The sequence below is a fragment of the Heptranchias perlo genome, chromosome 3, assembly GCF_035084215.1.
Source record: "Heptranchias perlo isolate sHepPer1 chromosome 3, sHepPer1.hap1, whole genome shotgun sequence".
NCBI lineage: Eukaryota > Metazoa > Chordata > Chondrichthyes > Hexanchiformes > Hexanchidae > Heptranchias > Heptranchias perlo.
Genome location: NC_090327.1, coordinates 34,195,352 through 34,222,664, shown reverse-complemented (window position 1 = coordinate 34,222,664; position 27,313 = coordinate 34,195,352). Strand labels below are relative to the sequence as shown.

General features: G+C 43.5%; 1 protein-coding gene across 1 annotated transcript in view; it reads right to left on the bottom strand.

The window, feature by feature from the left end:
- oxsr1b (oxidative stress responsive kinase 1b) overlaps nt 1-27,313 on the bottom strand; it is a 216,610-nt gene that overhangs the window by 74,309 nt on the left and 114,988 nt on the right. Inside the window, exons 6-8 of the mRNA XM_067978763.1 lie at nt 14,918-15,027; nt 11,009-11,110; nt 5,051-5,184 (exon numbers count right to left, since the gene is read on the bottom strand). Coding sequence (XP_067834864.1) covers nt 5,051-5,184; nt 11,009-11,110; nt 14,918-15,027 — 346 coding nt within the window. The remainder of the gene's footprint in view (nt 1-5,050; nt 5,185-11,008; nt 11,111-14,917; nt 15,028-27,313) is intronic.

Here is a 27,313-nt window from a genome sequence, read left to right as displayed (position 1 = left end):
CAGTGATCACCTGTAATGCTAATACGGATCGGAAATTATATTAGGAAAATAAAGTTTCCACTTCTACTTTCACAGATCCTTTTGTTCGGTTATTTCACTGATCCTTTTGTTCGGTTATTTCACTGCTCCTAAAAACTGATGGAAGCTCAGGAGACATCAAGTGGAGGATTTCAATTGAGTCAGGTCAATTTAAAAAGATTGGATAACATCTGAGAAGCAAAAGCCCCACAGTGAAACTGAAGTCAAGGCTTTAATGATGTCTCATTGTCCTCTACAGCAGTGAATTGTGGCCATGAATCGGGAAAGACACATGGGCTCTTAATGTTCTGAGGACATTGGTTTAAGCAGACTGCTACAACAACCAAGTGAGGTCATCAGTTACAAATTAACATGAAAATATATGGTTGACAAAACTGAGGCAAGACAGATACAATAATGTGAGCACGCTCAACGAATCACTACAGATAGATTGTCTATATGTGCAACAAACACTTGCATTAGTGGCTCCAGAAGTTGTGGCAGACTGCACCAATGATGAATGGATTCTTGCTGAAAAAAAAATTGAATGAAACACAGACAAGACTGCAGATTGACAGGACAGCGACAAATGACATAGGGCTACCACGTATGGTAATATTGTAGTTATGGTGCCAGTCTGGATACCCAGAAGCTGAGTTGTGAAACTGAATTCAACAAACCTGGTAATTTGTGGCTAACACCAGAAAAACATGACCATGAAAGTTACTGGATTGTTGTAAAAACCCAACAGGTTCAGTCATTTCTACTGGGTCTGGTTTACAGATGACTCTACTCCACAACACGTGGTTGACTGTTAATGCCCTCTGAAGTCATCTAGCAAGCCATTCAGTTGTATCAATGATTGCTTCTAGGATGAGATTCAACACCATCTTCTCAGTACAACTAGAAATAGGCAATCAATCAGCCATGTCATAACCCAAGAACAAGTAACAAAAAAAGAGACCACGATAGCTTTAGAGCAAATATTGTCATATTTCACAGGACATCTACAAAACTAATGACTATTAATGGCTATTTTCACATCAACGTAGGCACAAAACCTGCCTGGCCCCTGCCATTATAGCAAAGTTGATGCTGGCAACTCAATACGTGGAGTACTAAAGTCATGAATCTGCACTATGCCAATCTGGCATATGTGCTCCACTGGTAGGGACAGTTAATGCAAACACTTACAAATTATACATTTTTGTGGTTGACGTGCAGAACAGAATTATCCTATTTTAATGTGAGGATAGTAAGTAACAGATATGGTGCAGAAATTTGCCCTCTGAAAAACTACTGAGCAAAGGAAGGAAAGAAACTAATATATATATATATAAAAAAAGTTATATATTACAGCGATATATTTTGCATCTCAGAATCACAAAATGCTTCACTTACAATGAATTACTTTAAAGTGCCGTGACTGTTGTATGTTGGTAATCCCTTAAATAAACCCCAGTTTATTTGTACTCAGCAACCCTAATGCGTTATGTTGGTAAACCCTTAAAATGAACCCCAGCTTATTTGTACTTAGCTCCCCTAATGGTATTAGGGACAGAGCCAACCTTGGTGTATGTACTAGGCCGTATAAAGCAGAAGGTCCCGAGTGCAATTCCCAGCCTGTGCTGGGTTATAGCTGCTCTCAGCTGGGGCAACAGTGCGAGTTCTACAATTGGCCTCAGTACCCAAAGCTGGGGTGGGTGGTGGGGCATGGGGAGAAATCAGTCAGGGTTCCTGCTTTGAGTGAAAGCCACTGATTCATGCCAGAAAGAGCAGTGGTATTGACTTGCACCATGATTGATAGCCTGCTGAGGTTTGTACATGAAGAATGTCCACTTGGGTGAATTACACAGACCTGCTGCCACCTGTGGAGGTGAACTCCAGCATGAGTCAGCATTTTCAAAGGAGAAGGGGACAAAAGGGCTGAGAATTGGGGGGGGGGGGGGGGTTGCAGAGGGATAAAAAATTATACTTGGCTAGCAATCTTCTTTCAGCATTTTTCTTTTACATTCTAGACAGAGAAAATCTGCTGTCAGCTTTGGAAACAATCAGTGAGTGGCTCCATAGGGAATTTTTAAAAATCAGCATCCTGTCTAGTCCTGAATGTCAATTGCAAGGCACTGTATTCAGCAGAATGCAGTACTGGCTGAATATATAGCTGAAGACAGCAGGATAGCTCCCTGCAATGGAGGATGGCAGATCTCCACACATAAACCTACAAAACACAAATATCTCCTAACATGAGAGATCATTTTCAACTTGACTTAAATAACTTAGAGCAATGGAAATACTTTATTCTGAAAATACTCTCATTCTACATATATTTTGCTCCTCTGAGCTCATTTAAAAAACAGTGAGATGGTGCAATGGGAAGATGGTAGGGCTAATATTCTGGAAACAAGATTAAATACAACATCTTTGAAGGTTTTCCTAGGGTTCACTGCAACTGATTGTATCCTTCATATTGCTTTTACTGAAGCTGCAGAGTTTTGCAATCATTCTCAAAACATACAACGCATAATGGACACAGAAGATTGATAAAGTTGATCCAGGCAAATTGTTCACATTGACAAAGGGTTCAAAAGCTAGGGGACAAATAAAAAATTTAGCAAGTAGAAGTAACTGGGTAACTTGGACAGAACTATATTAGTAAACAGACTCTAATAGACAGGTGGTATTGGTTAACAGGGAAGGTTGTAGAAGCAAAAGGTATAAACGGATTCGAGAGGATTGAAGAATATGGTGAGAAGACAGGAAAGTGGGTAGTGGTGGGGGGGTGGTGGTGTTGCAATTAACTAAAAGGGAAACTTATTGGGCTCAATGGACCTTTTTTCCTGCTCCCAAAATTGCCTTTTTTTCCTATTCTTTCATACCCGCCTTCAGTATACTGAGAGTGGCACTCCTGTGTAAGTGGTGAGCTACTGATTATACTAAACACTAGCTTACAAAAGGAGGTTTGAAAGAGCATTAAAGACCACCACAGCGCATTCATTAATAAATAAAAGACAATAAATAGACAGAGGTGGACCCTCCATTTTGATCTGTTGGGCATGGCTGATAATTTCACTGCCCACGCTAAGGTCACATTTGACGAATGTAGACCACTGAGTTGACACTAGTGCATTGTTCCAGAATGCTCAATAACACTTCAAATCTGCAGAAAGCCTACTGCATTTACAGCTGTGGATTACAGTTTGCCATTCAATGAAAAAATATTTTTATAAAAAAAGGCTTGTATTTTTATACAAAAAATATTTTATATAAAAAAGTGGAAGTGTTTTTATGGCTTCACAAAAACATAAATAGCACAGAATATCGAAAATCTGAATAGCACTGAGTTTGAGGCATTAAGACATGTAATCATCAATGAATCATTTATAGCCATTCCAGCAGTTCTCACCACTAAGCCACAGAGACTAGAAAGATCCCAGGTTTCACAGAATCATACAGAACAGAAGGAAACCATTCAGCCCATCTTGCCCATGCCAGCAATTTGAAAGAGCTATTCAACTAGTCCTTTTCAAGTATATATCCAATTCCTTTTTGAAAGTTACTACTGAATCTGCTTCCATCACCCTTTCAGGCTGTGCACTCCGGATCATAACTTGCTGTGTAAAAAAAATTATCTTCATCTTTCCTCTGGTTCTTTCACTCATTATCTTAAATCTGTGTCCTCTAGTTACGGACTCTCCTGCCAGTGGAAACAGTTTCACCTTATTTACTTGATTATTGGTCTGTGCTGAGTTGGCTGTCAGTTGAGGCCACAGTAGGGGTGCTACTATTGGCCACAATAGTCAAGAGTTAGGAAGGGAAAAACTGATCAAGGATCCAACTCATGATTTTTATAAAATGACCCCTACTGGAAGCACGTGTGAATGACGTGCAATAACTGGAACTAGAACTTGTAACATCTTTCATGACCTCAGGACGTCCCAAAGCGCTTTACAGTCAATTAAGTACTTTTGAAGTGTAGTCACTGTTGTAGTGTAAATATTGACCAGGACACCGGGGAGAACTCCCCTGCTCTTCTTCAAATAATGCCATGGGACCTTTTACGTCCACCAAAGGGCAGGCAGGGCCTCAGTTTAACATCTCATCTGAAAGACGGCACCTCTGACAGTGCAGCACTCCCTCAGTACTGCACTGAAGTGTCAGTTGAGATTATGTGCTCAAGTCTTTAGATTGAGACTCAAATCCACCACCTTCTGTCTCAGAGGTGAGAGTGCTACAACTGAGCCACGGCTGGCACTTAGCACAGGACAGGATCAGGCTCTGCTGTGATGTCTTCTATAGTTGGATGAGACAATCACTATTGAGTATCCAATATGAACGATGGCCACAAAAATGATGGGTGCCTGGCAACCACACCTTGGTGAGGGAGGTGATGCCTTCAGGTCAGAAGAGAAAATTGAAGAAAAGAAGAAAAAAATACTTTATTCCAGGTACCGTGGCCAAGGGATTCTTCAGGTCATTTGCCTCAAATCAAGTTTTAGATCTGAGCTGAGTCACTGCAGAGAAACACTAAGCAGAAGCCAGGTGCTCTTTCCATAAGGAAGGCAGAGCTGGAGAGAGTTGCTACAACTCACCAGGCATTCAAGTGTACTTAATGGCCGCATTTGACACGTTAAACAGGAACTTGCTACACTAAACAATTTTTTTTTCAAACCTTTTACAAGAAGCCTCTAAACGGCCAGGATTAAAACAGCTAAAGGTCATTTTTTGTCTGATTATGCACCTGTGAAGGGCCTCTACGTTTTTCTACGTTAAAGGCGCTATATAAGTGCAAGTTATTGATGTTGGTTTTCCACATTAATTTGAGAGAACTAGCAAATTAAGAAGTAGAATAAGCAGGATGTTGTAATCGTGGATTGTTACAAAACAAACCACTTAGATTCCAATCCACATCACCTAGACAGTATCAGCATTCATGCTGTCTTAATTCATCGATCCTGAGTATATCCCAGATCACTGACTTCAGAGAATATGGAAACTGAAGCAAACAAGAGCAGAACCATTCTCTGATTTTTACCTTTTCTCTGGATCTTTCTGTAGACACTGTGAAATCATCTTCCTAAAGGACTTGCCGTATTTTTTGACCATTTCCTTATCCTGTACGCCTGTCTCCAATGAGGGAGGGTCATTCTGAAGAGTTAGCATTAAAACCTAAACAAGGAGAGAGTATCACAGATGACAGCAAGATGTTGATTTATTGTCAAATTTATAAAACTTTGGAGCAACGGGGGTTATGGCCGCACACATGCATCAAAGGATTTTTTTTAAAAACTTCTTTTTCTGCAGAAGTGTTGACTGCTCTTCATACTGGACTCTCCAATTTACCCCAAGATGCACTGAGCCCACAAGTCAATCCTAATCGCACTAACGGAGAACTGCACTGCAGCTGGACCCAGTGGGCTGCAAGGGGGCAGAAAACTGACAGAAGAGCCACTGTGTGTATCCTTTGTAACTTGACATACTATATTATAGGCAACTAGTATCGGCCAAGTAACCAGTGGCATCTAGACTATGGAGATAGGAATATGTGAACACAGGAATTGCGAGACAAAAAAAGACCAAGGTCCATCTAGTGCTGGAGAAATTAATGGGACTGAAAGCAGATAAATCCGCAGGGCCTGATGACCTGCATCCCAGAGTACTAAAAGAGGTAGCCATGGAAATAGTGGATGCATTAGTTGTCATCTTCCAAAATTCTATAGATTATGGAAAAGTTCCTGCAGATTGGAAGGTGGCAAATGTAACCCCACTATTTAAAAAAGGAGGGAGAGAGAAAACAGGGAACTACAGACCAGTTAGCCTAACATCAGTAGTAGGGAAAATGCTAGAGTCTATTATAAAGGATGTGATAACAGGACACTTAGAAAATATCAATGAGATTAGACAAAGTCAACATGGATTTATGAAAGGGAAATCGTGTTTGACAAACCTGCTGGAGTTTTTTGAGGATGTAACTGATACAATAGATAAGGGAGAACGAGTGGATGTGGTGTATTTCGATTTTCAGAAGGCCTTTGATTAAAGTCCCATACAAGAGGTTAGTGTGCAAAATTAAAGCACATGCGATTGGGGGTAATATACTGGCATGGATTAAAAATTGGTTAACAGACAGGAAACAGAGTAGGAATAGAATCATAGAAAATTTACAGCACAGAAGGAGGCCATTCGGCCCATCATGCCCGCGCTGGTTGAGAAACGAGCCACCCAGCCTAATCCCACTTTCCCGCATTTGGTCCGTAGCCCTGTAGGTCATGACTCTTCAGGTGCACATCCAGGTATTTTTTTTAAATGAGTTGAGGGTTTCTGCTCTAGCACCCTCTCAGGCAGTGAGTTCCAGACCCCCACCACCCTCTGGGTGAAAACATTTTCCTCATTTCCGCTCTAATCCTTCTACCATTCACTTTACATCTATGCCCCCTGGTTATTGACCCCTTCGCAAAGGGAAATAGGTCCTTCCTATCCACTCTATCTAGGCCCCTCATCATTTTGTACACCTCAATCAAATCACCCCTCAGCCTCCTCTGTTCCAAGGAAAACAACCCGAGCCTATCCAATCTGTCATCATAGCTAAAATTCTCCAGTCCTGGCAACATCCTCGTAAATCTCCTCTGCATCCTCTCTAGTGCAATTACATCCTTCCTGTAACGTGGTGACCAGAACTGTGCGCAGTACTCGAGCTGTGGCCTAACTAGTGTTTTATACAGTTCCAGCATAACATCCCTACTTTTATATTCTAGCCTCGGCTAAGGAAAGCATTCCATATGCCTTCTTAACCACCTTATCTACCTGTCCTGCTACCTTCAGGCATCTGTGGACATGCACTCCAAGGTCCCTCACTTCCTCTACACCTCTCAGTATCCTCCCATTTATTGTGTATTCCCTTGCCTTGTTTGCTCTCCCCAAATGCATTACCTCACACTTCTCCAGATTGAACTCCATTTGCCATTTTTCTGCCCATCTGACCAGTCCATTGATATTTTCCTGCAGTCTACAGCTTTCCTCCTCACTATCAACCACACGGTCTATCTTTGTGTCATCCGCAAATTTCTAAGTCACGCCCCCTATGTTTAAGTCCAAATCGTTAATGTATACCACAAAAAGCAAAGGACCTAGTACCAAGCCCTGCGGCACCCCACTGGAAACAGCCTTCCCTTCGCAAAAACACCCGTCGACTATTACCCTTTGTTTCCTGCCACTGAGCCAATTTTGGATCCAATTTGCCACATTCCCTTGGATCCCATGGGCCTTTACTTTTTTGACCAATCTGCCATGTGGGACCTTGTCAAAAGCCTTGCTAAAATCCATGTACACTACCCTCATCGATCCTCCTTGTCACCTCCTCAAAAAATTCAATCAAGCTAGTCAGACAGGACTTCCCCTTCACAAATCCGTGTTGACTCTCCTTGATTACTCCGTGCCTTTCTAAGTGACAGTTTATCCTGTCCCTCAGGATTGATTCCAATAATTTGCCCACCACCGAGGTTAGGCTGACTGGCCTGTAATTACTCAGTCTATCTTCGCTCCCTTTTTAAACAACGGTACAACGTTAGCAGTCCTCCAATCCTCCGGCACTACGCCTATATCAAATGAAATTTGGAAAATGATTGTTAAAGCCTCCGCTATTTCCTCCCTGGCTCCTTTTAACAGCCTGGGATACATTTCATCTGGCCCTGCTGATTTATCCACTTTCAAGGATGCTAATCCCCTTAGGGGATAAATGCGTCTTTTTCAGGATGGAAGGTGGTGACTAGTGGAGCACCGCAGCGATCAGTGCTTGGGCCCCAGCTATTCACAATATATATCAATGACTGATTTGGATGAGGGAACCAAATGTAATATTTCCAAGTTTGCTGACAACACAAAACTAGGTGGGATTGGGAGTTGTGAGGAGGATGCAAAGAGGCTTCAAGGCGATTTAGACAAGTTGAGTGGGTGGACAAATACATGGTAGATGCAGTATAACGTGGTAGATGCAGTATAACGTAGAAGGAAAAACAGAAAGGCAGAGTATTATTTAAATGGTGATAGATTGGGAAATGTTGATGTACAAAGGGACCTGGGTGTCCTTGTACACCAGTCACAGAAAACAAACATGCAGGTGCAGCAAGCAGTTAGGAAGGCAAATGGTATGTTGACCTTCATTGCAAGAGCATTTGAGTACAGGAGCAAGGATGTCTTACTGCAGTTATACAGAACCTTGGTGAGACCACACCTGGAGTATTATGTGCAGTTTTGGTCTCTTTACCCAAGAAAGGATATACTTGCCATCGAGGGAGTGCAGCGAAGGTTCATCAGACTGATTCCTGGGATGGCAGGTCTGTCGTATGAGGAGAGATTGGGTCGACTAGGCCTGTATTTACTCAAGTTTAGAAGAAGGAGAGGGGATGCATAAAATTCTGACAGGGCTAGACAGACTGGATGCAGGGAGGATGTTTCCCCTGGCTGGGGGGGTCCAGAACAAGGTCACAGTCTCAGGATACGGGATAGGACATTTCGGACTGAGATGAGGAGAAATTTCTTCACTCAGATGGTGGTGAATCTGTGGAATTCTCTACCACAGAAGGCTGTGGAGGCCAAGTCACTGAATATATTTAAGAAGGAGATAGATAGATTTCTAGACACAGAATGCATCAAGGGGTATGGGGAGAGAGCGGGAATATGGTATTGAGGTGGAGGATCAGCCATGATCATATTGAATGGCGGAGCAGGCTCGAAGGCCAAATGGCCTACTCCTACTCCCATTTTCTATGTTTCTATGTTTCTATGTTTGCCTTCTACCATTCCAGTAGTCGCATGCTACGATAATGGAATTGTTCATTAATCATATCAATCAATCTCTATCAATTAGTCTACAACAGACCTAGAAAAGACAGAAGGAAAACCCCAGTGGAGCGCTTTGGGAACCATGGGTCCAAAGTCACCTTTTTCCTCCCAAGCAGGCTGCATCTTCTAGGTCTCAAATTACTCATATACTGTACCCCAAAATGTTATTTTCTGAAAGAAATCTAATTTGCATTTTAATGGATCAATAGTATCTGCTTTCAACATCTCCCTAGGGAGATGTAATGGTACAGATTAAAAAAGGAAATGACACAAATGATGGAAAAATGAAATAAAAGCAGAAAAATGCTGGAAATATGTAGATTGATGGGTATCTGAAAGAGAAAAGGCAGCTTATTGTTACAGGTAGTACCCTTCCAGAGGATTCAGTTCAGAGGGAAGGTCATATCCATGACCATGAATGCTATGCAGTGAAGAGATAACTAGAAAAGAATTAGTTTTGAAAGAATTAGCTGAACTGAAGATGGATAAGTCACCAGGCCCCAATGGGATGCATTCTAGGCTACTGAAGGAAGCCAGAGAGCAGATAGCAGAAGCTGTAACTACAATATTTCAAAGCTCCTTAGATAAGCAAATTGTACTCGGGGAATCTAGGATAACCATCTCTGCTCAAGAAAGGATAAAAGGGTGAACCAGGTAACTGTAGGCCAGTTAGTCTAACATCAGTTGTGAGCAAACTCTTACAATCCATAATTTGAGATAAAATTAATGAGTGTTTACAAACATATGGGTTAATCAAGACAGCCACTGTAGATTTGTTAAAGGCAAAGCGTGTTTAATGAATTTAATAGAGTTTTTTGAAGAAACGATCAAAATAAATAAAGGGAATCCAGCACATATAGATTTTTAGATGGTGTTGATAGGAGGCTTCTTACAAAAATGTAGGCTATGGTATAAGAGGAGTGTAACAGCATAAATAGAAAGTTGATTGATGGACAAGAAACAAAGAGTTATGGTTAATGGGCGCTGCTCAGATTGGTGGTGGGTTGGAAGTAGTGTACTCCAGGGGTCAATGCTGCGTCCACTGTATTCCCTGCGTGTATAAGATGCCTTGGACTTGGGCATGGGGAGCACAATATAAAAAATTGTTATTGACATAAAAGTTGGGGATTTGGCAAACAGTGAAGAGGACTGTAGGAATATAGAAAGGTGACAGCCGTGGCTCAGTGGTAGCACTCTTACCTCCGAGTCAGAAGGTCGTGGGTTCAAGACCCACTCCAGAGAATTGAGCACAAAATCTGGGCTGACACTCCAGTGCAGCATTGAGGGTGTGCTGCTGCACTGTCAAGAGGTACAAGAAAAAAGAAGTAAAGATAAATTTGTACAAAATGTTGGTTAGGCCGCAGTTAAAGTACCGTAAGCAGGGTGGAGTGCTCCATTACGGAAAAGACGTTAATGTCATAGAGCATAGGTTGACCAAAATAATGCCAGGGATGGGCAACTATAGTTATGAGATACTGAGACTACTTCCATCGGGACAGAAAAGGCTAAGAGATTTAATGGAGGTTTTTAAAATTATCTAAGGTTTTGATAGGGTGTAAAGGGAAAGCTTATTCTTTCTGGTTGGGGAGTCAGTGACGATGATTCATCAATTTCAAAAGGTCACTGAGAGAGAGTGAGGAAAGAGGTTAGGAGAAATTTCCTTACACAGAGAATTTCCTACATTACAATAGTCACTACACTTCAAAAGTACTTCATAGGCTGTGAAATAACATTGGGATGTCCTGAGGTCATGAAAGTCGCTATATAAATTAAAGATTTTTTGTTTGTTGAAGCATATAATGCTTTGCCAGAGGGAGCTGTTGAGGCTGAGACCATTGCATCGTTTAAGAGAAAAGTGGATAAATATTTGAAGCATAAGGTGATGCAGGCCTATGGGATGAGATCGGCAGCGAGATTAGTTTTTGATTGCTCTACTACAAAGAGCCATGGATCAAATGGCCTCCTTCTTTGCTCTAACTTCTATGGCTCTATTAAATGTAAACCGACATTTTCCTTTTCATATACTGATTGACCTACTGTATATTTCCAGCAATTTTCTGCAGATAGAATTTTTATTTCCAGTAATGTCTATCAATCCAAATTTAAACGTAAATGTAAAACAGCAGCCATTAGACTTGGCAGTAACTCTTACCTTCATTGGTGGGTATTTATGATAAGGAGCTGCTCCTGTCGCCAGTTCAATGGCTGTAATTCCAAAACTCCAAATGTCTGCTTTGAAGTCGTAACCTCTAACCTGTTGCAACAAAATATAAATAGAATTACCTTAAAGTTTCATATTACATATATTTCACCCCAAGTTCAGTCCAGAATTGTACCAACTATTCCTCAACCTTCCTTTCATTAAACTGTAACAGTCATTTTTTAAATTGAGAAATCAAGGTGAGGAACCAAGTATAATAGTGCAGGACACTAGCAAGGCTGAAAAGAGTATGGGTGAAAAAGTGGTAAATCAGGAAGCACTAGATACACATTCCAAGCATGGGTTTTAATTTACCTGTGGAATGTATGAGCAATAGAAAACTAAAGTAGATAAGCAGTTCCGAGATCCTGGGAAAGGAGGAGTTAAGAGTAGGAGACGGTATGGTAAGTCTTGATTTCAACACAGTGAGGAGGAAGAGCTTAGGAGGATAGGTTGAAGGAGCAATGGCAATAATTGATAAAATAAAGACATTACAGATCGAAACACAGGAGGAGGAGGCTAGAGGTGAGAAGGATTTTCTTTCATCACATTAGGGTACGAGTGAGATGGAAATAATCACTTATTGGGTTTCAAAATTTTAGAAGTCACCACATTGCGCCTCAGAACAGAGAGTTATGAGGATGGAAAAACAGAGCAGCATTGCAACCACTACTTCCCATTCTCCATCGAGATCTTAGGCTAGGGAAGGAAGGGAAGGAGGGGAATAATAATAATAAAAAAAAATCAACTGGTCACTGAGCACTTCCTTTGTGCAGGGAATAGGAAAACTGGCAATGAATCACTATGGACTATCAAACAATGGAGGAAGATTTATTTTTACAGCTTAAAAAACACACAGAAAATACTAGAAATACACAGTAATTCAATCAGAATCTGCAAGAGTAAGAAAGCTAAAATTTTAGAGAGCAACCCTAATTTGCTGTAAATTTTACCATTTTCCGTTTAAATTTCAGATTTCCAGTATTCATGGTTTTTATTTTAATCTTTTTTCAGGTGACTTACAGATCTTTAATGCAAAATTTATTTAAACTCTTGCCTTTACAGGTTGCAATTATTTCGGGGGTGGGGGAGGGGATAAAAATGTGAACTTATCAGAGCAGAGCTACAGCTAAGAGTAGATTCACTGCCTCAGCAATTTTAATGCTTTTGCCAAGATAAAAACTAGCTGGGAAATATAAATATCACCTGCAATCAAGTGAAGCTTAAGCCTATAGAATTTTTAAATGGTATATCTATTAAAACTGCTCCAGTTCACAAGTGACACTGAAGTGACAATGGACCAAGAATACATTTACTCATGCTCACTTTTTTCTGAAAAAAAAACATTGCCTCGTGTCAGAAGTGGAGGGGGTGGGGGTGGGTGGTTTGTCCAGTTTTCTTTCCTCCTCCCTGAAGGTGCTGCCTTTTGCTGGGGTACAGTTCTACTGGTGACTGAAGCCCTCCAGCATCATGCTCCAAGTTGGCCATGCTTCATGCGTGAGGCTAGCTAATGAGTATTGGCAAGCTATTCCATCATTGAGGACTTCATACCTGAGCCTGCAGCCATTCTCACCCAACATACACACGTGCAATTTCTAGCAGGGGTTTCTTGATGGCAACCACGAGCAAAAACCCTGGACACTTTTCCCCTTCCTGTGGCAAACTGGAGCACTCCGACTGCCACCATGGTCTAGCTCAGCTAAGTGAGCACAGGTAAGGGATTGAACCTTAGGACCTTCAGAGTTTTTGTGACTCAGTAACACACCGCTTTGGGCATCTACCCATTGAGCTGGGAACTAATGCTACAAAAGTTATGGGATACAGGTTCACCCCGCAAGCTGAGCATCCCTATCTCAGCTGTGTCGCTGTAATAAAGGTTGAGCTTCTCTGCAGGGAGGGAAGGGAGAGAGGAGGAAGTCACCCACTGGACTGTGCACTTCAGCTCTCTCAACACTCGAGTCCTGAAGTTTTATTACCCAGTAATGGGTTTTTACAACAATCTGGCAGCCTTCATTGTAATTTTTCCCTGTGCTAGCGATAAATCAGCGAATTTCTTGAATTCAATTTCATAACTTGGTATGGTATGGTGGAATTTGGAATCACAACCTCAAGGTTGATTGTCCAGTAACATACTGACGACACAATCATACCCTGTTATCTGCCCTCTTGATACAGAATGGCACACAATTCAAGGAAACCCAATAGGGAAAAGGGAGCAAGTAACTTAAGAGCCTGTCCCTCTCATATAAAAATATAGTTTTACACCGAGCAAACTCAAACCATCAACAAGTCAATGTGAAGGTTCAAACTAAGCAAACTGTGGGAGTCACTTAATTTTGGAGCAAATATGCTAAACATTAAGTTACTGAAAACTGAATGGGTCACTAATGGTGACATTCATTTGTAAAAATAAACACAACTTGCAAGATACAAGATCCACATCAGTTTGCTCATTTGTCTGTGGATATTTTTGATGCAGAGTATTGATTTAAAAACAGCAATAAAAGGATTTGATACTTGAGAATTACTAACAGTGGCACTCACTCGTTAGTTCTGTCCAAATATTGCAGCCGGTCACATATTAATTCTAATGTTGTACTTCATTGGCCCAGACAGCCAGTCAGTTCAGGCAAATCTCCTTCGCCCAAATGAACGTTATTTTTCTTAACTAATTTTCTGAATTAATTTCTTCAGCCTTCCTGCTCTCAGTCTCCATTTTGGATGTGAAACATTTTTGAGGGCTTAGTGGATAAATCCACTAGTGTGGTAACTGAATCAAACAAACCAGGAAATCACCAGGTTCAATCACCAGTCTGTGCTGAATTGGATTTCAATATATTGGGGTGGAGTGGGTGGGGAGAAGATGGGTTTCTCCTCCTGATCCATATCCTGCTGAAAAGTGCACGTGTATCAGTGACAAAAGGGGACAGAATCAGGCTTGGTTGCTCCCATCCCTAAGGGACAAGCAGACTGTTAAAGTTTATTATCTGAGCTCAACGGGAAGAATAGCTACACGTCAAAGAGCTCAGTACCACACCCCAGCAAATGTCGGCATCTTCAGGAGAGGGGCAGAAAATGAAACAAATGGTCACTTTGTGTACTACAATCTAGAATTTTATAGATGATTCTATAAAAATTTCCTTTATTAGCCGAGGCATGAGAACATAAGAGCAGGGAGGTTATGCTAGAACAGTATAAAACATTGGTTAGGCCACGGCTTGAGTACTGCATACAGTTCTGGTCTCCACATTACAGGAAAGGTGTGATGGCACCTCAAAGGGTACGGAGGAGATTTACGAGGATGTTGCCAGGGCAGGAGAATTTTAGCTATGAGAAAAGATTGGATAGGCTGGGGTTTGTTTCTTTGGAACAAAGGAGGCTGAGGGGAAATTTAATTGAGGTATATAAAATTATGGCAGGACAAGATAGAGTGGATAGGGAGGACCTATTTCCTTTGGCAGAGGGGTCAGTGACCAGGAGGTATAGAATTAAAGTAATTGGTCGAAGGATTAGAGGGGAGCTGAGGAGAAATGTTTTCACCCAGAGGGTGGTGGGGGCCTGGAACTCACTGCCTGAAAGGGTGGTAGAGGCAGAAACCCTCAACTCATTTAAAAAGTACTTGGATGTGCACTTGAAGTGCCGTAACCTACAGGGCTATGGACCAAGTGCTGGAAAGTGGGATTAAGCTGGATAGCTCTTTTTCGGCCGGCACAGACACGATGGGCCAAATGGCCTCCTTCAGTGCTGTAACTTTCTATGAAAAAGTTAATAATGTAAATGCCCTTGTGATATTTGCAATTCACAAAAATAAATAAGCACGGTTACACTGAAATGTTTTGCTATGAATGCAGAGTGCCTCACCTGCTCCATGACTTCAGGTGCCATCCAGCAGGGTGTGCCCACAAAGGTCTTCCTTACTTTATTCCTGGTCATGTCACCTCCCGTGGCTAAGAATGCACTCACACCAAAATCTGGAGGAGGGAAACAAAGAGATCAAGATCATAAGCAGAATGAAATTTCCTCACTATTTCCACACAGGCCAATAGAGCAAACTACAGTGGACTCCCAAAGTTGTTTTCTGCATTTAACGCCACAAATTGCCAACACCCCCTCCCCCCCAACCAAACAGGTTCCAAACATTACAGCTAGTCCATATTTTCTTTTTTTTTTATTCGTTCATGGGATGTGGGCGTCGCTGGCAAAGCCAGCATTTATTGCCCATCCCTAACTGCCCTTGAGAAGGTGGTGGTGAGCCACCGCCTTAAACCGCTGCAGTCGGGGTACGGTAGCATAGTGGTTATGTTACTGGACTAGTAATCCAGAGGCCTGGACTAATAATCTAGAGTCATGAATTCAAATCCTGCCATGGCAGCTAGGGAATTTAAATTCAATTAATTAAATAAAATCTGGTATTAAAATATTGGTATCAGTAATGGTGTCCACGAAACTACCTGATTGTCGTATAAACCCATCTGGTTCACTAAATACCTTTAGGGAAGGAAACCTTCTGGCCTAAATGTGACTCCAGACCCACAGCAATGTGGTTGATTCTTAATTGCCCTCAGAAATGGCCTAGACAAGCCACTCAGTTGTAAAATCTCGATTTTAAAAAAAGTCATAAGAATAAAACCGGACGGACCACATGGCATCAGACCACTAGGCACTGGCCACGACAAAGGCAAAACAAGTCTAGTTGACCCTGCAAAGTCCTCCTCACTAACATCTGGGGACTTGTGCCAAAATTGGGAGAGCTGTCCCACAGACTAGTCAAGCAACAGCCTGACATAGTCATACTCACAGAATCATACCTTTCAGCCAACATTCCAGACTCTTCCATCACCATCCCTGGATATGTCCTGTCCCACCAGCAGGATAGACCGACCAGAGGCGGTACAGTGATATACAGTCAGGAGGGAGTGGCCCTGGGAGTCCTCAACATTGACTAAGGACCCCATGAAATCTAATGGCATCAGGTCAAACATGGGCAACGGAAACCTCCTGCTGATTGCCACCTACCGTCCTTCCTCAGCTGATGAATCGGCTCTCCTCCAAATTGAGCATTATTGGAGGAAGCACTGAGGTTAGCAAGGGCACAGAATGTACTCTGGGTGGCGGACTTCAATGTCCATCACCAAGAGTGGCTCAGTAGCACCACTACTGACCGAGCTGGCCGAGTCCTGAAGGACATAGCTGCCAGACTGGGCCTGCGACAGGTGGTGAGCGAACCAACACGAGGGAAAAACTTACTTGACATCGTCCTCACAAGTCTACCTGTCGCAAATGCATCTGTCCGTGACAGTATTGGTAGGAGTGACCACCGCACAGTCCTCGTGGATACAAAGTCCCGTCTTCGCACTGACGATACCATCCAACATGTTGTATGGCACTACCACCGTGCTAAATAGGATCGATTCAGAACTGATCTAGCAGCTCAAAACTGGGCATCCATGAGGCGCTGTGGGCCATCAGCAGCAGCAGAATTGTATTCCAGCACAATCTGTAACCTCATGGCCTGGCATATTCCTCACTCTACCATTACCAACAAGCCAGGGGATCAACCATGGCTCATTGAGGAGTGCAGAAGAGTATGCTAGGAGCAGCACCAAGTGTACCTAAAAATGAGGTGCCAACCTGGTGAAGCTATAACTCAGGACTACATGCATGCTAAACAAAGGAAGCAACATGCTACAGAGAGAGCTAAGCGATTCCATAACCAACGGATCAGATCAAAGCTCTGCAGTCCTGCCACATCCAATTGTGTATGGTGGTGGACAATTAAACAACTAACGGGAGGAGAAGGCTCCGTGAATATCCCAATCCTCAATGATGGCAGAGTCTAGCACGTGAGTGCAAAAGACAAGGCTGAAGCATTTGCAACCATCTTCAGCCAGAAGTGCTGAGTGGATGATCCATTTCTGCTTCCTCCCGATATCCCCGCCATCACAGATGCCAGTCTTCAGCCAATTTGATTCACTTCACATGATATTAAGAAACTGCTGAGTGCATGGGATACAGCAAAGGCTATGGGCGCCGACAACATCCCAGCTGTAGTGCTGAAGACTTGTGCTCCAGAACTATCCGCGCCTCTAGCCAAGCTGTTCCAATACAGCTACAACACTGGCATCTACCCGACAATGTGGAAAATTGCCCAGGTATGTCCTGTCCACAAAAAGCAGGACAAATCCAATCCGGCCAATTATCGCCCCATCAGTCTACTCTCAATCATCAAAGTGATGGGCGATGTCATCGACAGTGCTATCAAGCGGCACTTACTCACCAATAACCTGCTCACCGATGCTCAGTTTGGGTTCCACCTGGACCACCCGGCTCCAGACCTCATTACAGCCTTGGTCCAAACATGGACAAAAGAGATGAATTCCAGAGGTGTGGCGAGAGCGACTGCCCTTGACATCAAGGCAGCATTTGACTGAGTGTGGTACAAAGTGGCCCGAGTAAAATTGAAGTCAATGGGAATCAGGGGGAAAACTCTCCAGTGGCTGGAGTCATACCTGACACAAAGGAAGATGGTAGTGGTTGTTGGAGGCCAATCATCTCAGCCCCAGGACATTGCTGCAGGAGTTCCTCAGGGCAGTGTACTTGGCCCAACCATCTTCAGCTGCTTCATCAATGACCTTCCCTCATCATAACATCAGAAATGGGGATATTCGCTGATGATTGCACAATGTTCAGTTCCATTCGCAATCCCTCAGATAACAAAGCAGTCCGTGCCCGCATGCAACAAGACCTGAACAACATCCAGACTTGGGCTGATAAGTGGCAAGTAATATTCACGCCAGGCAAGTGTCAGGCAATGACCATCTCCAACAAGAGAGAGTCTAACCACCTCCCAATGACATTCAACGGCATTACCATCGCCGAATCCCCCACCGTCAATGTCCTGGGGGTCACCATTGACCAGAAGCGAAACTGGACCCGCCACATAAATACTGTGGTTATAAGAGGTCAGAGGCTGGGCATTCTGCAGCGAGTGACTCACCTCCTGACTCCCCAAAGCCTTTCCACTATCTACAAGACACGAGTCAGGAGTGTGATGGAATAGTCTCCACTTGCCTGGATAAGTGCAGCTCCAACAACACTCAAGAAGCTCGACACCATCCAGGACAAAGCAGCCCACTTGATTGGCACCCCATCCACCACCCTAAACATTCACTCCCTTCACCACCGCGCACCGTGGCTGCAGTGTGTACCATCTGCAGGATGCACTGCAGCAACTCGCCAAGGCTTCTTCGACAGCACCTCTACCACCTAGAAGGACAAGGGCAGCAGGAACATGGGAACACCACCTGCACATTCTCCTCCAAGTCACACCATCCCAACTTGAAAATATATCTCTGTTCGTTCATCGTCGCTTGGTCTAAATCCTGGAACTCCCTATCTAACAGCACCGTGGGAGAACCTTCACCACACGGACTGCAGCGGTTCAAGAAGGCAGCTCACCACCACCTTCTCAAGGGCAATTAGGGATGAGCAATAAATGCTGGCCTTGCCAGCGACACCCACATCCCATGAACGAATAAAATAAAAAGTCTGTGTGGTGAAAGTTCTCCCACAGTGCTGTTAGGTAGGGAGTTCCAGGATTTTGACCCAGCGATGATGATGGAACAATGATATATTTCCATGTCGGGATGGTGTGTGACTTGGAAGGGAATGTGCAGGTGGTGTTGTTCCCAAGTGCCTGCTGCCCTTCTCCTTCTAGGTGGTAGAGGTCACGGGTTTGGGAAGTGCTATCGAAGAAGCCTTGGCGAGTTGCTGCAGTGCATCCTGTAGATGGTACACACTGCAGCCACGGTGCACTGGTGGTGAAGGGAGTGAATGTTTAGGGTGGTCTATAGGGTGCCTATCAAGTGGGCTACCTTGTCCTGGGCGGTGTCAAGCTACTTGAGTATTGTTGGAGCTGCACTAATCCAGGCAAGTGGAGAGTATTCCATCGCACTCCTGACTTGTGCCTTGTAGATGGTGGAAAGGCCTTGGGGAGTCAGCAGGTGAGTCACTCGCTGCAGAATACCCAGCCTCTTACCTGCTCTTGTAGCCACAGTATTTATGTGGCTGGTCCAGTTAAGTTTCTGGTCAATGGTGTCCCCCAGGATGTTGATGGTGGTGGAATTGGCAATGGTAATGCCATTGAATGTCATTGGGAGGTGGTTAGACTCTCGCTTGTTGGAGATGGTCATTGTCTGGCACGAATGTTACTTGCCACTTATCAGCCGAAGCCTGGATGTTGTCTAGGTCTTGCTGCATGCAGGCACAGACTTATTATCTGAGGATTTGCGAATGGAACTGAACGCTGTGCGATTATCAGCGAACATCCCCATTTCTGACCTTATGATGGAGGGAAGGTCATTGATGAAGCAGCTGAAGATGGTTGGGCCTAGGACACTGCCCATATTGAGGTAATCAAGCAGAGACCAGACAGTACTACATATGAAAGGACTGAACTCTAGTGCACTGGAGTGTAAAGATTAAAATAGACAATTCGTCTAAACAGAATTCCTTTCAATTGCGCTGAGGAATAGCAAAGTATCAGCTACACTGCTGGCAGTATATTGGAGACCATTGAACAGTGAAGATGAAATTTGCAGGCAAATAAGAAACGTGTGATTTAACAATAGAATTGTTAGAGATTTTATTTATTGGGACAGGGAAAATGTGATGAGAAAAAGGAGTTTTTTTGCAGGGTGTTCAGGAATCTTTTCTCAATTGATATATTGCTACTCCAACAAGGAAGAATGCACTATTTGATCTGGCTCTGGGAAAGGAAGATGAGCAAGTAGACAATTTAAAAATGGGAATGTTTGGAAACAATGACCACAGTATAATTAGGTTCAGTGTAAGAATAAATAAGGAGAAAGAACAAAGAGAAGGGTCCTTGACTGGGAAAAAGTAAATTGTAGCTCGAGAGACCATGCCCAGATTAAATGAAAGGAAAAATTACTGAACAGAACTATCGATCAGCAACGGAAAATACTTAAACAGGGTATTTAAAGGATACAAATCATGCTTAACCCAGTAATGAAAAAGGGAGTATATTAAAAGGTTAGGATTTTATAAATAAAGGAGATTAGAGCATATATGAAATAAAAATAGCATGAAACATTTACAGGTCAAATTAATAAAAAGCAAAGACTAACATTAAAGAGTATAGAAAAGCTACACATAGATTAAAAAGGCTAAAAGGGAGTAATTATCTATTCTGGACATGGGGCGTATGTTTCACCAAAAACTTTTTACGGTCACCTTGCCCCTATGGACATATCATACTGCCTGTAATACCACTTATGCCTGCAGATGGTGCTTGTGATGGAGTTAGAATCATAGAATCATAGAAGTTTACAACATAGAAACAGTCCCTTCGGCCCAACATGTCCAAGTGGCCCAGTTTATACCACTAAGCTAGTCCCAATTGCCTGCACTTGGCCCATATCCCTCTATACCCATCTTTCCCATGTAACTGTCCAAATGCTTTTTAAAAGACAAAATTGTACCTGCCTCTACTGCTGCCTCTGGCAGCTCGTTCCAGACACTCACCACCCTTTGAGTGAAAAAATTGCCCCTCTGGACCCTTTTGTATCTCTCCCCTCTCACCTTAAATCTATGCCCCCTCGTTATAGACTCCCCTACCTTTGGGAAAAGATTTTGACTATCGACCTTATCTATGCCCCTCATTATTTTATAGACTTCTATAAGATCACCCCTAAACCTCCTACTCTCCAGGGAAAAAAGTCTCAGTCTATCCAACCTCTCCCTATAAGTCAAACCATCAAGTCCCGGTAGCATCCCAGTAAATCTTTTCTGCACTCTTTCTAGTTTAATAATATCCTTTCTATAATAGGGTGACCAGAACTGTACACAGTATTCCAAGTGTGGCCTTACTAATGTCTTGTACAACTTCAACAAGACATCCCAACTCCTGTATTCAATGTTCTGACCAATGAAACCAAGCATGCCGAATGCCTTCTTCACCACCCTATCCACCTGTGACTCCACTTTCAAGGAGCTATGAACCTCTACTCCTAGATCTCTTTGTTCTATAACTCTCCCCAACGCCCTACCATTAACGGAGTAGGTCCTGGCCCGATTCGATCTACCAAAATGCATCACCTCACATTTATCTAAATTAAACTCCATCTGCCATTCATCGGCCCACTGGCCCAATTTATCAAGATCCCGTTGCAATCCTAGATAACCTTCTTCACTGTCCACAATGCCACCAATCTTGGTGTCATCTGCAAACTTACTAACCATGCCTCCTAAATTCTCATCCAAATCATTAATATAAATAACAAACAACAGCGGACCCAGCACCGATCCCTGAGGCACACCGCTGGTCACAGGCCTCCAGTTTGAAAAACAACCCTCTACAACCACCCTCTGTCTTCTGTCGTCAATCCAATTTTGTATCCAATTGGCTACCTCACCTTGGATCCCGTGAGATTTAACCTTATGTAACAACCTACCATGCGGAGTTTTTGATGCTAAGCATGTCACACCAGCCTGGCTTTCCACACAGAAGAAATAACTCCACTGGTCGGTTTCTAAATCTTAATTGTGTTTTTAATAGATAAAAATCAAGCTCAAAAAGTGAAATCATTTTAGTGAAGTGCTCTCCACCTGCAGACACCAGTCACTGCAGAGCACCAGAAAGCCCTTTCTCATCCATTAGTAAAACAGGCAAACTTGTCCACCACAATTTGTCCAGCAATCCTAAAAATCATCCTAAAAGCAAAATTGTTCCTTTATAATAATTTTCCAGTCTACAAAAGAGAAAAAGTAGAAGGCTTTTCAGATTCACTGTCTCTATGTAATACTGGTTAGCGTACGTGACTCGTTCACTAGATCCCATTTCATTTGTGCAGTCCTGTAAAGGGCTTTCCTTTTCTCCCAGTTTCCAGTTCCAACAAAAGGTCTATATCTGCAGCTTTGACCGATCTTCTACCTTACAGATGCTGAATGAGCTGCTGTGAGTTTCCAGAAATTTTCCATCTTGATTTTTCTTTAATTTTTTGACAGGCCTGCTGTTTATTTCCAGCATTTTCTGATCTTAGTACAGACCTCCAGTTAGCGGACGTATTTTCCACCCGGAAATAGTTTGGACCATATGGCAACCTCTGCACTAAAAAAGATCCTGCCCACGACTGACTCAAATTCAGCAGAAAAAAAGGGTACAAAGCAGGGACCGGGGTGGGGGGGGGCGGGGGGAATAATCTCCCTTGTGGTTAAAATTCAATGAATTTCTCCAGAACAAAATACACTGCATTTTGGGGGTGGGGGGGGTGGTGCTGGAAAAGAGGGCAGTTTTGCTGATAAATTAATAAAAATAAAACTGCTTACGGTCAACTTATTGAGTCTTTATGCATCTTAAAGAGAAAACAGGCAGCCACAAAAGCAGCAGATTAGAGATGTTCTGTGGAATACTATCAATTCCAAGTAATTAAGCAGAATTTCCTTGAGGATATATGAAAGATTCCTCATTGAAATCACCATCTCCTGCATAGAAATGCACAATTGCAAAGCTTTCTTCTTCACTTATTTTTTTTTTAAATGGCTGCTACCTAATGATTCACATATCACCCTACAGTTACACCACAATTGGCAGTCTCATATGAAAGGGTCACAGGATGGCAGGTGAAGAAAATGGAAAAACGTCACTGGTGCACTACAGGACATCATTGAGAGATTTGTTGGGGCAGAATAAAGGAAGTTTAATGGCACAGTGTAGAAGGAGCTTTGCTGTGCTCGACTTGAGGTGCTCTATACTAACATCGGAAGCCCGAAATAGAAAGTGCCCCCTTCTCCTGTCCTCACTTTGATGAGCAGAAAATTCACCGCAAAGGTGAATGGAATCTCTTAACTAACTTGAAAAAACATCAATAATACTTTTGCTCTTACATAGCATTGTCCTGTTGAAAAAGTAAGAAAGATTTATATTTTATATTGAAAGGCATTTTTTAAAAAAAAACCTTGTCTGTCAAACACATCTCTGGGAACTGCCCTCGGTAACTTCGGTTTAAAAGCCTCTTGCCGAACTGACTGGTTGAATAGAAACTTTATTATTCTGAATCATCACATTAAATCTCAATGTTCTAAAAGGTAAATATCTGGATACCGACTAGTGTCTCTCAGGCACTTTTGCTTATGTTTTACACCTTAAAACAGCTGGGGGCAGACACTTTGCTTTTTTAAAAATTCGTTCATGGGATGTGGGCGTCGATGGCGAGGCCGGCATTTATTGCCCATCCCTAATTGCCCTTGAGAAGGTGGTGGTGAGCCGCCTTCTTGAACTGCTGCAGTCCGTGTGGTGAAGGTTCTCCCACAGTGCTGTTAGGAAGAGAGTTCCAGGATTTTGACCCAGCGACGAGGAAGGAACGGCGATATATTTCCAAGTCGGGATGGTGTCTGATTTGGAGGGGAGCGTGGAGGTGGTGTTGTTCCCACGTACCTGCTGCTCTTGTCCTTCTAGGTGGTAGAGGTCGTGGGTTTGGGAGGTGCTGTCGAAGAAGCCTTAGCGAGTTGCTGCTGTGCATCCTGTGGATGGTACACACTGCAGCCCAAGGTGAGCCGGTGAAGGGAGTGAATGTTTAGGGTGGTGGATAGGGTGCCAATCAAGTGCGCTGTTTTGTCCTGGATGGTGTCGAGCTTCTTGAGTGTTGTTGGAGCTGCACTCATCCAGGCAAGTGGAGAGTATTCCATCACACTCCTGACTTGTGCCTCGTAGATGATGGGAAGGCTTTGGGGAGTCACTCGCTGCAGAATACCCAGACTCTGACCTGCTTTTGTAGCCACAGTATTTATATGGCTGGTCCAGTTAAGTTTCTGGTCAATGGTGACCCCCAGGATGTTGATGGTGGGGGATTCGGTGATGGTAATGCCACTGAATGTCAAAGGGAGGTGGTTAGACTCTCTCTTGTTGGAGATGGTCATTGCCTGGCACTTGTCTGGCGCGAATGTTACTTGCCACTTATGAGCCCACGCCTGGATGTTGTCCAGGTCTTGCTGCATGCGGGCTCGGACTGCTTCATCAGTTGAGGGGTTGCGAATGGAACTGAATACTGGGCAATCATCAGCGAACATCCCCATTTCTGACCTTATAATGGAGGGAATTGATGAAGCAGCTGAAGATGGTTGGGCCTAGGACACTGCCCTGAGGAACTCCTGCAGCAATGCCCTGGGGCTGAGATGATTGGCCTCCAACAACCACTACCATCTTCCTTTGTGCTAGGTATGACTCCAGCCACTGGAGAGTTTTCCCCCTGATTCCCATTGACTTCAATTTTACTAGGGCCCCTTTGTACCACACTCAGTCAAATGCTGCCTTGATGTCAAGGGCAGTCCCTCTCACCACACCTCTGGAATTCACCTCTTTTGCCCATGTTTGGACCGAGGCTGTAACGAGATCTGGAGTAGAGTGGTCCTGGCGGAACCCAAACTGAGCATCGGTGAGCAGGTTATTGGTGAGTAAGTGCCGCTTGATAGCACTGTCGACGACACCTTCCATCACTTTGCTGATGATTGAGAGGAGACTGATGGGGCGGTAATTGGCCAGGTTGGATTTGTCCTGCTTTTTGTGGACAGGACATACCTGAGCAATTTTCCACATTGTCAGGTAGATGCCAGTGTTGTAGCTGTACTGGAACAGCTTGGCTAGAGGCGTGGTTAGTTCTGGAGCACAAATCTTCAGTACTACAGCCGGGATGTTGTCGGGGCCCATAGCCATTGCTGTATCCAGTGCACTCAGACTGAGATTGGGGAATAAAAGCAGCAGCAGACCTGCAACAAGAGACAACTACTGCGCAACGTCACATGTGAAGCAGGAGAGTCCGAGAGGTGAGCACAGTATAAAAGGAGACCCCTAGACCGGGAGGAGAGTCTGAGAGTCTAAGGCAAGTCATGGCAGCACAGCTCGCACCCGTGATATGCTCCTCCTGCACTATGTGGGAAGTCATGGACACTACCAGTGTCCCTGGCTACCATGTGTGCAGGAAGTGTGTCCAGCTGCAGCTATTGGCTAACCGTCTTTCGGAGCTGGAGCTGCGGGTGGATTCACTGTGGAGCATCCGCGATGCTGAGACTATCGTGGATAGCACGTTCAGTGAGGTGGTCACACCGCAGGTAAAGATTACGCAGGCAGAAAGGAAATGGGTGACCGCCAGGCAGAGTAAAAGGACTAGGCAGGTAGAGCAGGAGTCCCCTGGGGCCATCTCCCTCTCAAACAGATATTCTGCTTTAGATACTGTTGGGGGAGATGGCTTATCAGGAGAATGCAGCAAGAGCCAGGTTCGGGGAACCACGGGTGGATCTGCTGCACAGGAGGGGAGGACGAAGAGTGGCAGGGCTATAGTGATAGGGGTTTCAATTGTAAGGGGAACAGATAGGCGTTTCTGCGGCCGCAAACGTGACTCCAGGATGGTATGTTACCTCCCTGGTGCTAAGGTCAAGGATGTCATGGAGCGGCTGCAGGGCATTCTGGAGGGGGAGGGTGAACAGCCAGTAGTCGTGGTCCATATTGGTTCCAACGACATAGGTAAAAAAAGGGATGAGATCCTGCAAGTTGAATTTAAGGAGTTAGGAGATAAATTAAAAAGCAGGACTTCAAAAGGTAGTGATCTCAGGATTACTACCGGTGCCACGTGCTAGTGAGTATACGAACAGGAGAATAGACAGGATGAATGCGTGGCTCCAGGGATGGTGTAGGAGGGAGAAATTTAGATTCCTGGGACATTGGGACCGGTTCTGGGGAAGGTGGGACCTGAACAAGCGTGACGGGTTACACCCGAACAGGACCGGGACCAACGTCCTCACAGGGGTGTTTGCTAGTGCTGTTGGGGAAGGTTTAAACTAGAGTGGCAGAGGGATGGGAACCTGAGCGGGGAGTCAGAAGGGAATAAAATTGAGAGCAGCAAGAGGGGAAGACCCAGGGGAAATCTACAATACAAATAGTACAAACAGTTGTTCAAGAACAAGTGAGAGGGTAAAGCGTAGAGCAGCGGAAAGAAAGTGTACTTTAGGCACGACAGATTAAATAAAAACTAGAAGGCACAAGGCGATTAACCCAGCATCAAAGCTGTGGCAGGGGGTTGGGAACCTGAGCAGGGAGATGGAGGAAAGCGTGTCAGGAAGGGACAGAAGGTATGGAGTAAAAGGTAAAGTGTTAAAAAAGGAAAAAGCAGGAACTAAGTGTCACAAAACATATTTGAAAGTTCTTTATCTGAATGCACGTAGCATTCGTAACAAAATGGACGAGTTAACGGCACAAATAACTATGTATGGGTATGATATTGTGGCCATTGCAGAAACATGGCTGCAGAGTGACAACGACTGGGAATTAAATATGCCAGGGTATTTAACAGTCAGGAAGGAAGGGGAGGTGGGGTGGCTATGTTAATAAAGGAAGGAATCGCTGTAATACAGAGAAATGATATTGGGACAAGGGATCAGGATAATGAAACAGTTTGGGTTGAGATAAGGAATAATAAGGGGAAAGAAACACTAGTGGGCGTAGTATATAGGCCTCCTAATAGTTGCAACATTGCTGGAAGAAGTATTAATCAGGAAATAGTCGGGGCATGTAATAAGGGAACAGCTATAATTATGGGGGATTTTAACTATCATATTAACTGGACAAATCAAATTGGGCAGGGCAGCCTTGAGGAAGAGTTTATTGAGTGTATTAGGGATGGATTTCTTGAGCAGTATGTAACTGATCCTACAAGGGGGCAGGCAACCTTGGACCTGGTCCTGTGTAATGAGCCAGGATTAATTAATAATGTTCTAGTTAAGGATCCCCTTGGAATGAGTGACTATAACATGGTTACATTTCATATCCAATTAGAGGGTGAGAAGGTTGGTTCTCAAACAAGCGTACTGAGCTTGAATAAAGGAGACTATGATGGTATGAGAGCGGAATTGATTAAAGTGGACTGGGAAAATAGATTAAAGGGTAAGACGGTACATGAGCATTGGTGTTCATTCAAGGAGTTATTTTACAACTTTCAAAAAATATATATTCCACTGAGGAAAAAAGGGTGTAAAAGAAATGACAGCCATCCGTGGCTAAGTAAAGAAATTAAGGATAGTATCCGATTAAAAACAAGGACATATAAGGTAGCCAAACTTAGTGGAAGGATAGAAGATTGGGAAGTCTTCAAAAGACAGCAAAAAGTAACTAAAGGATTGATTAAGAAAGGGAAGATAGATTATGAAAATAAATTAGCAAAAAATATAAAAACAGATAGCAAGAGT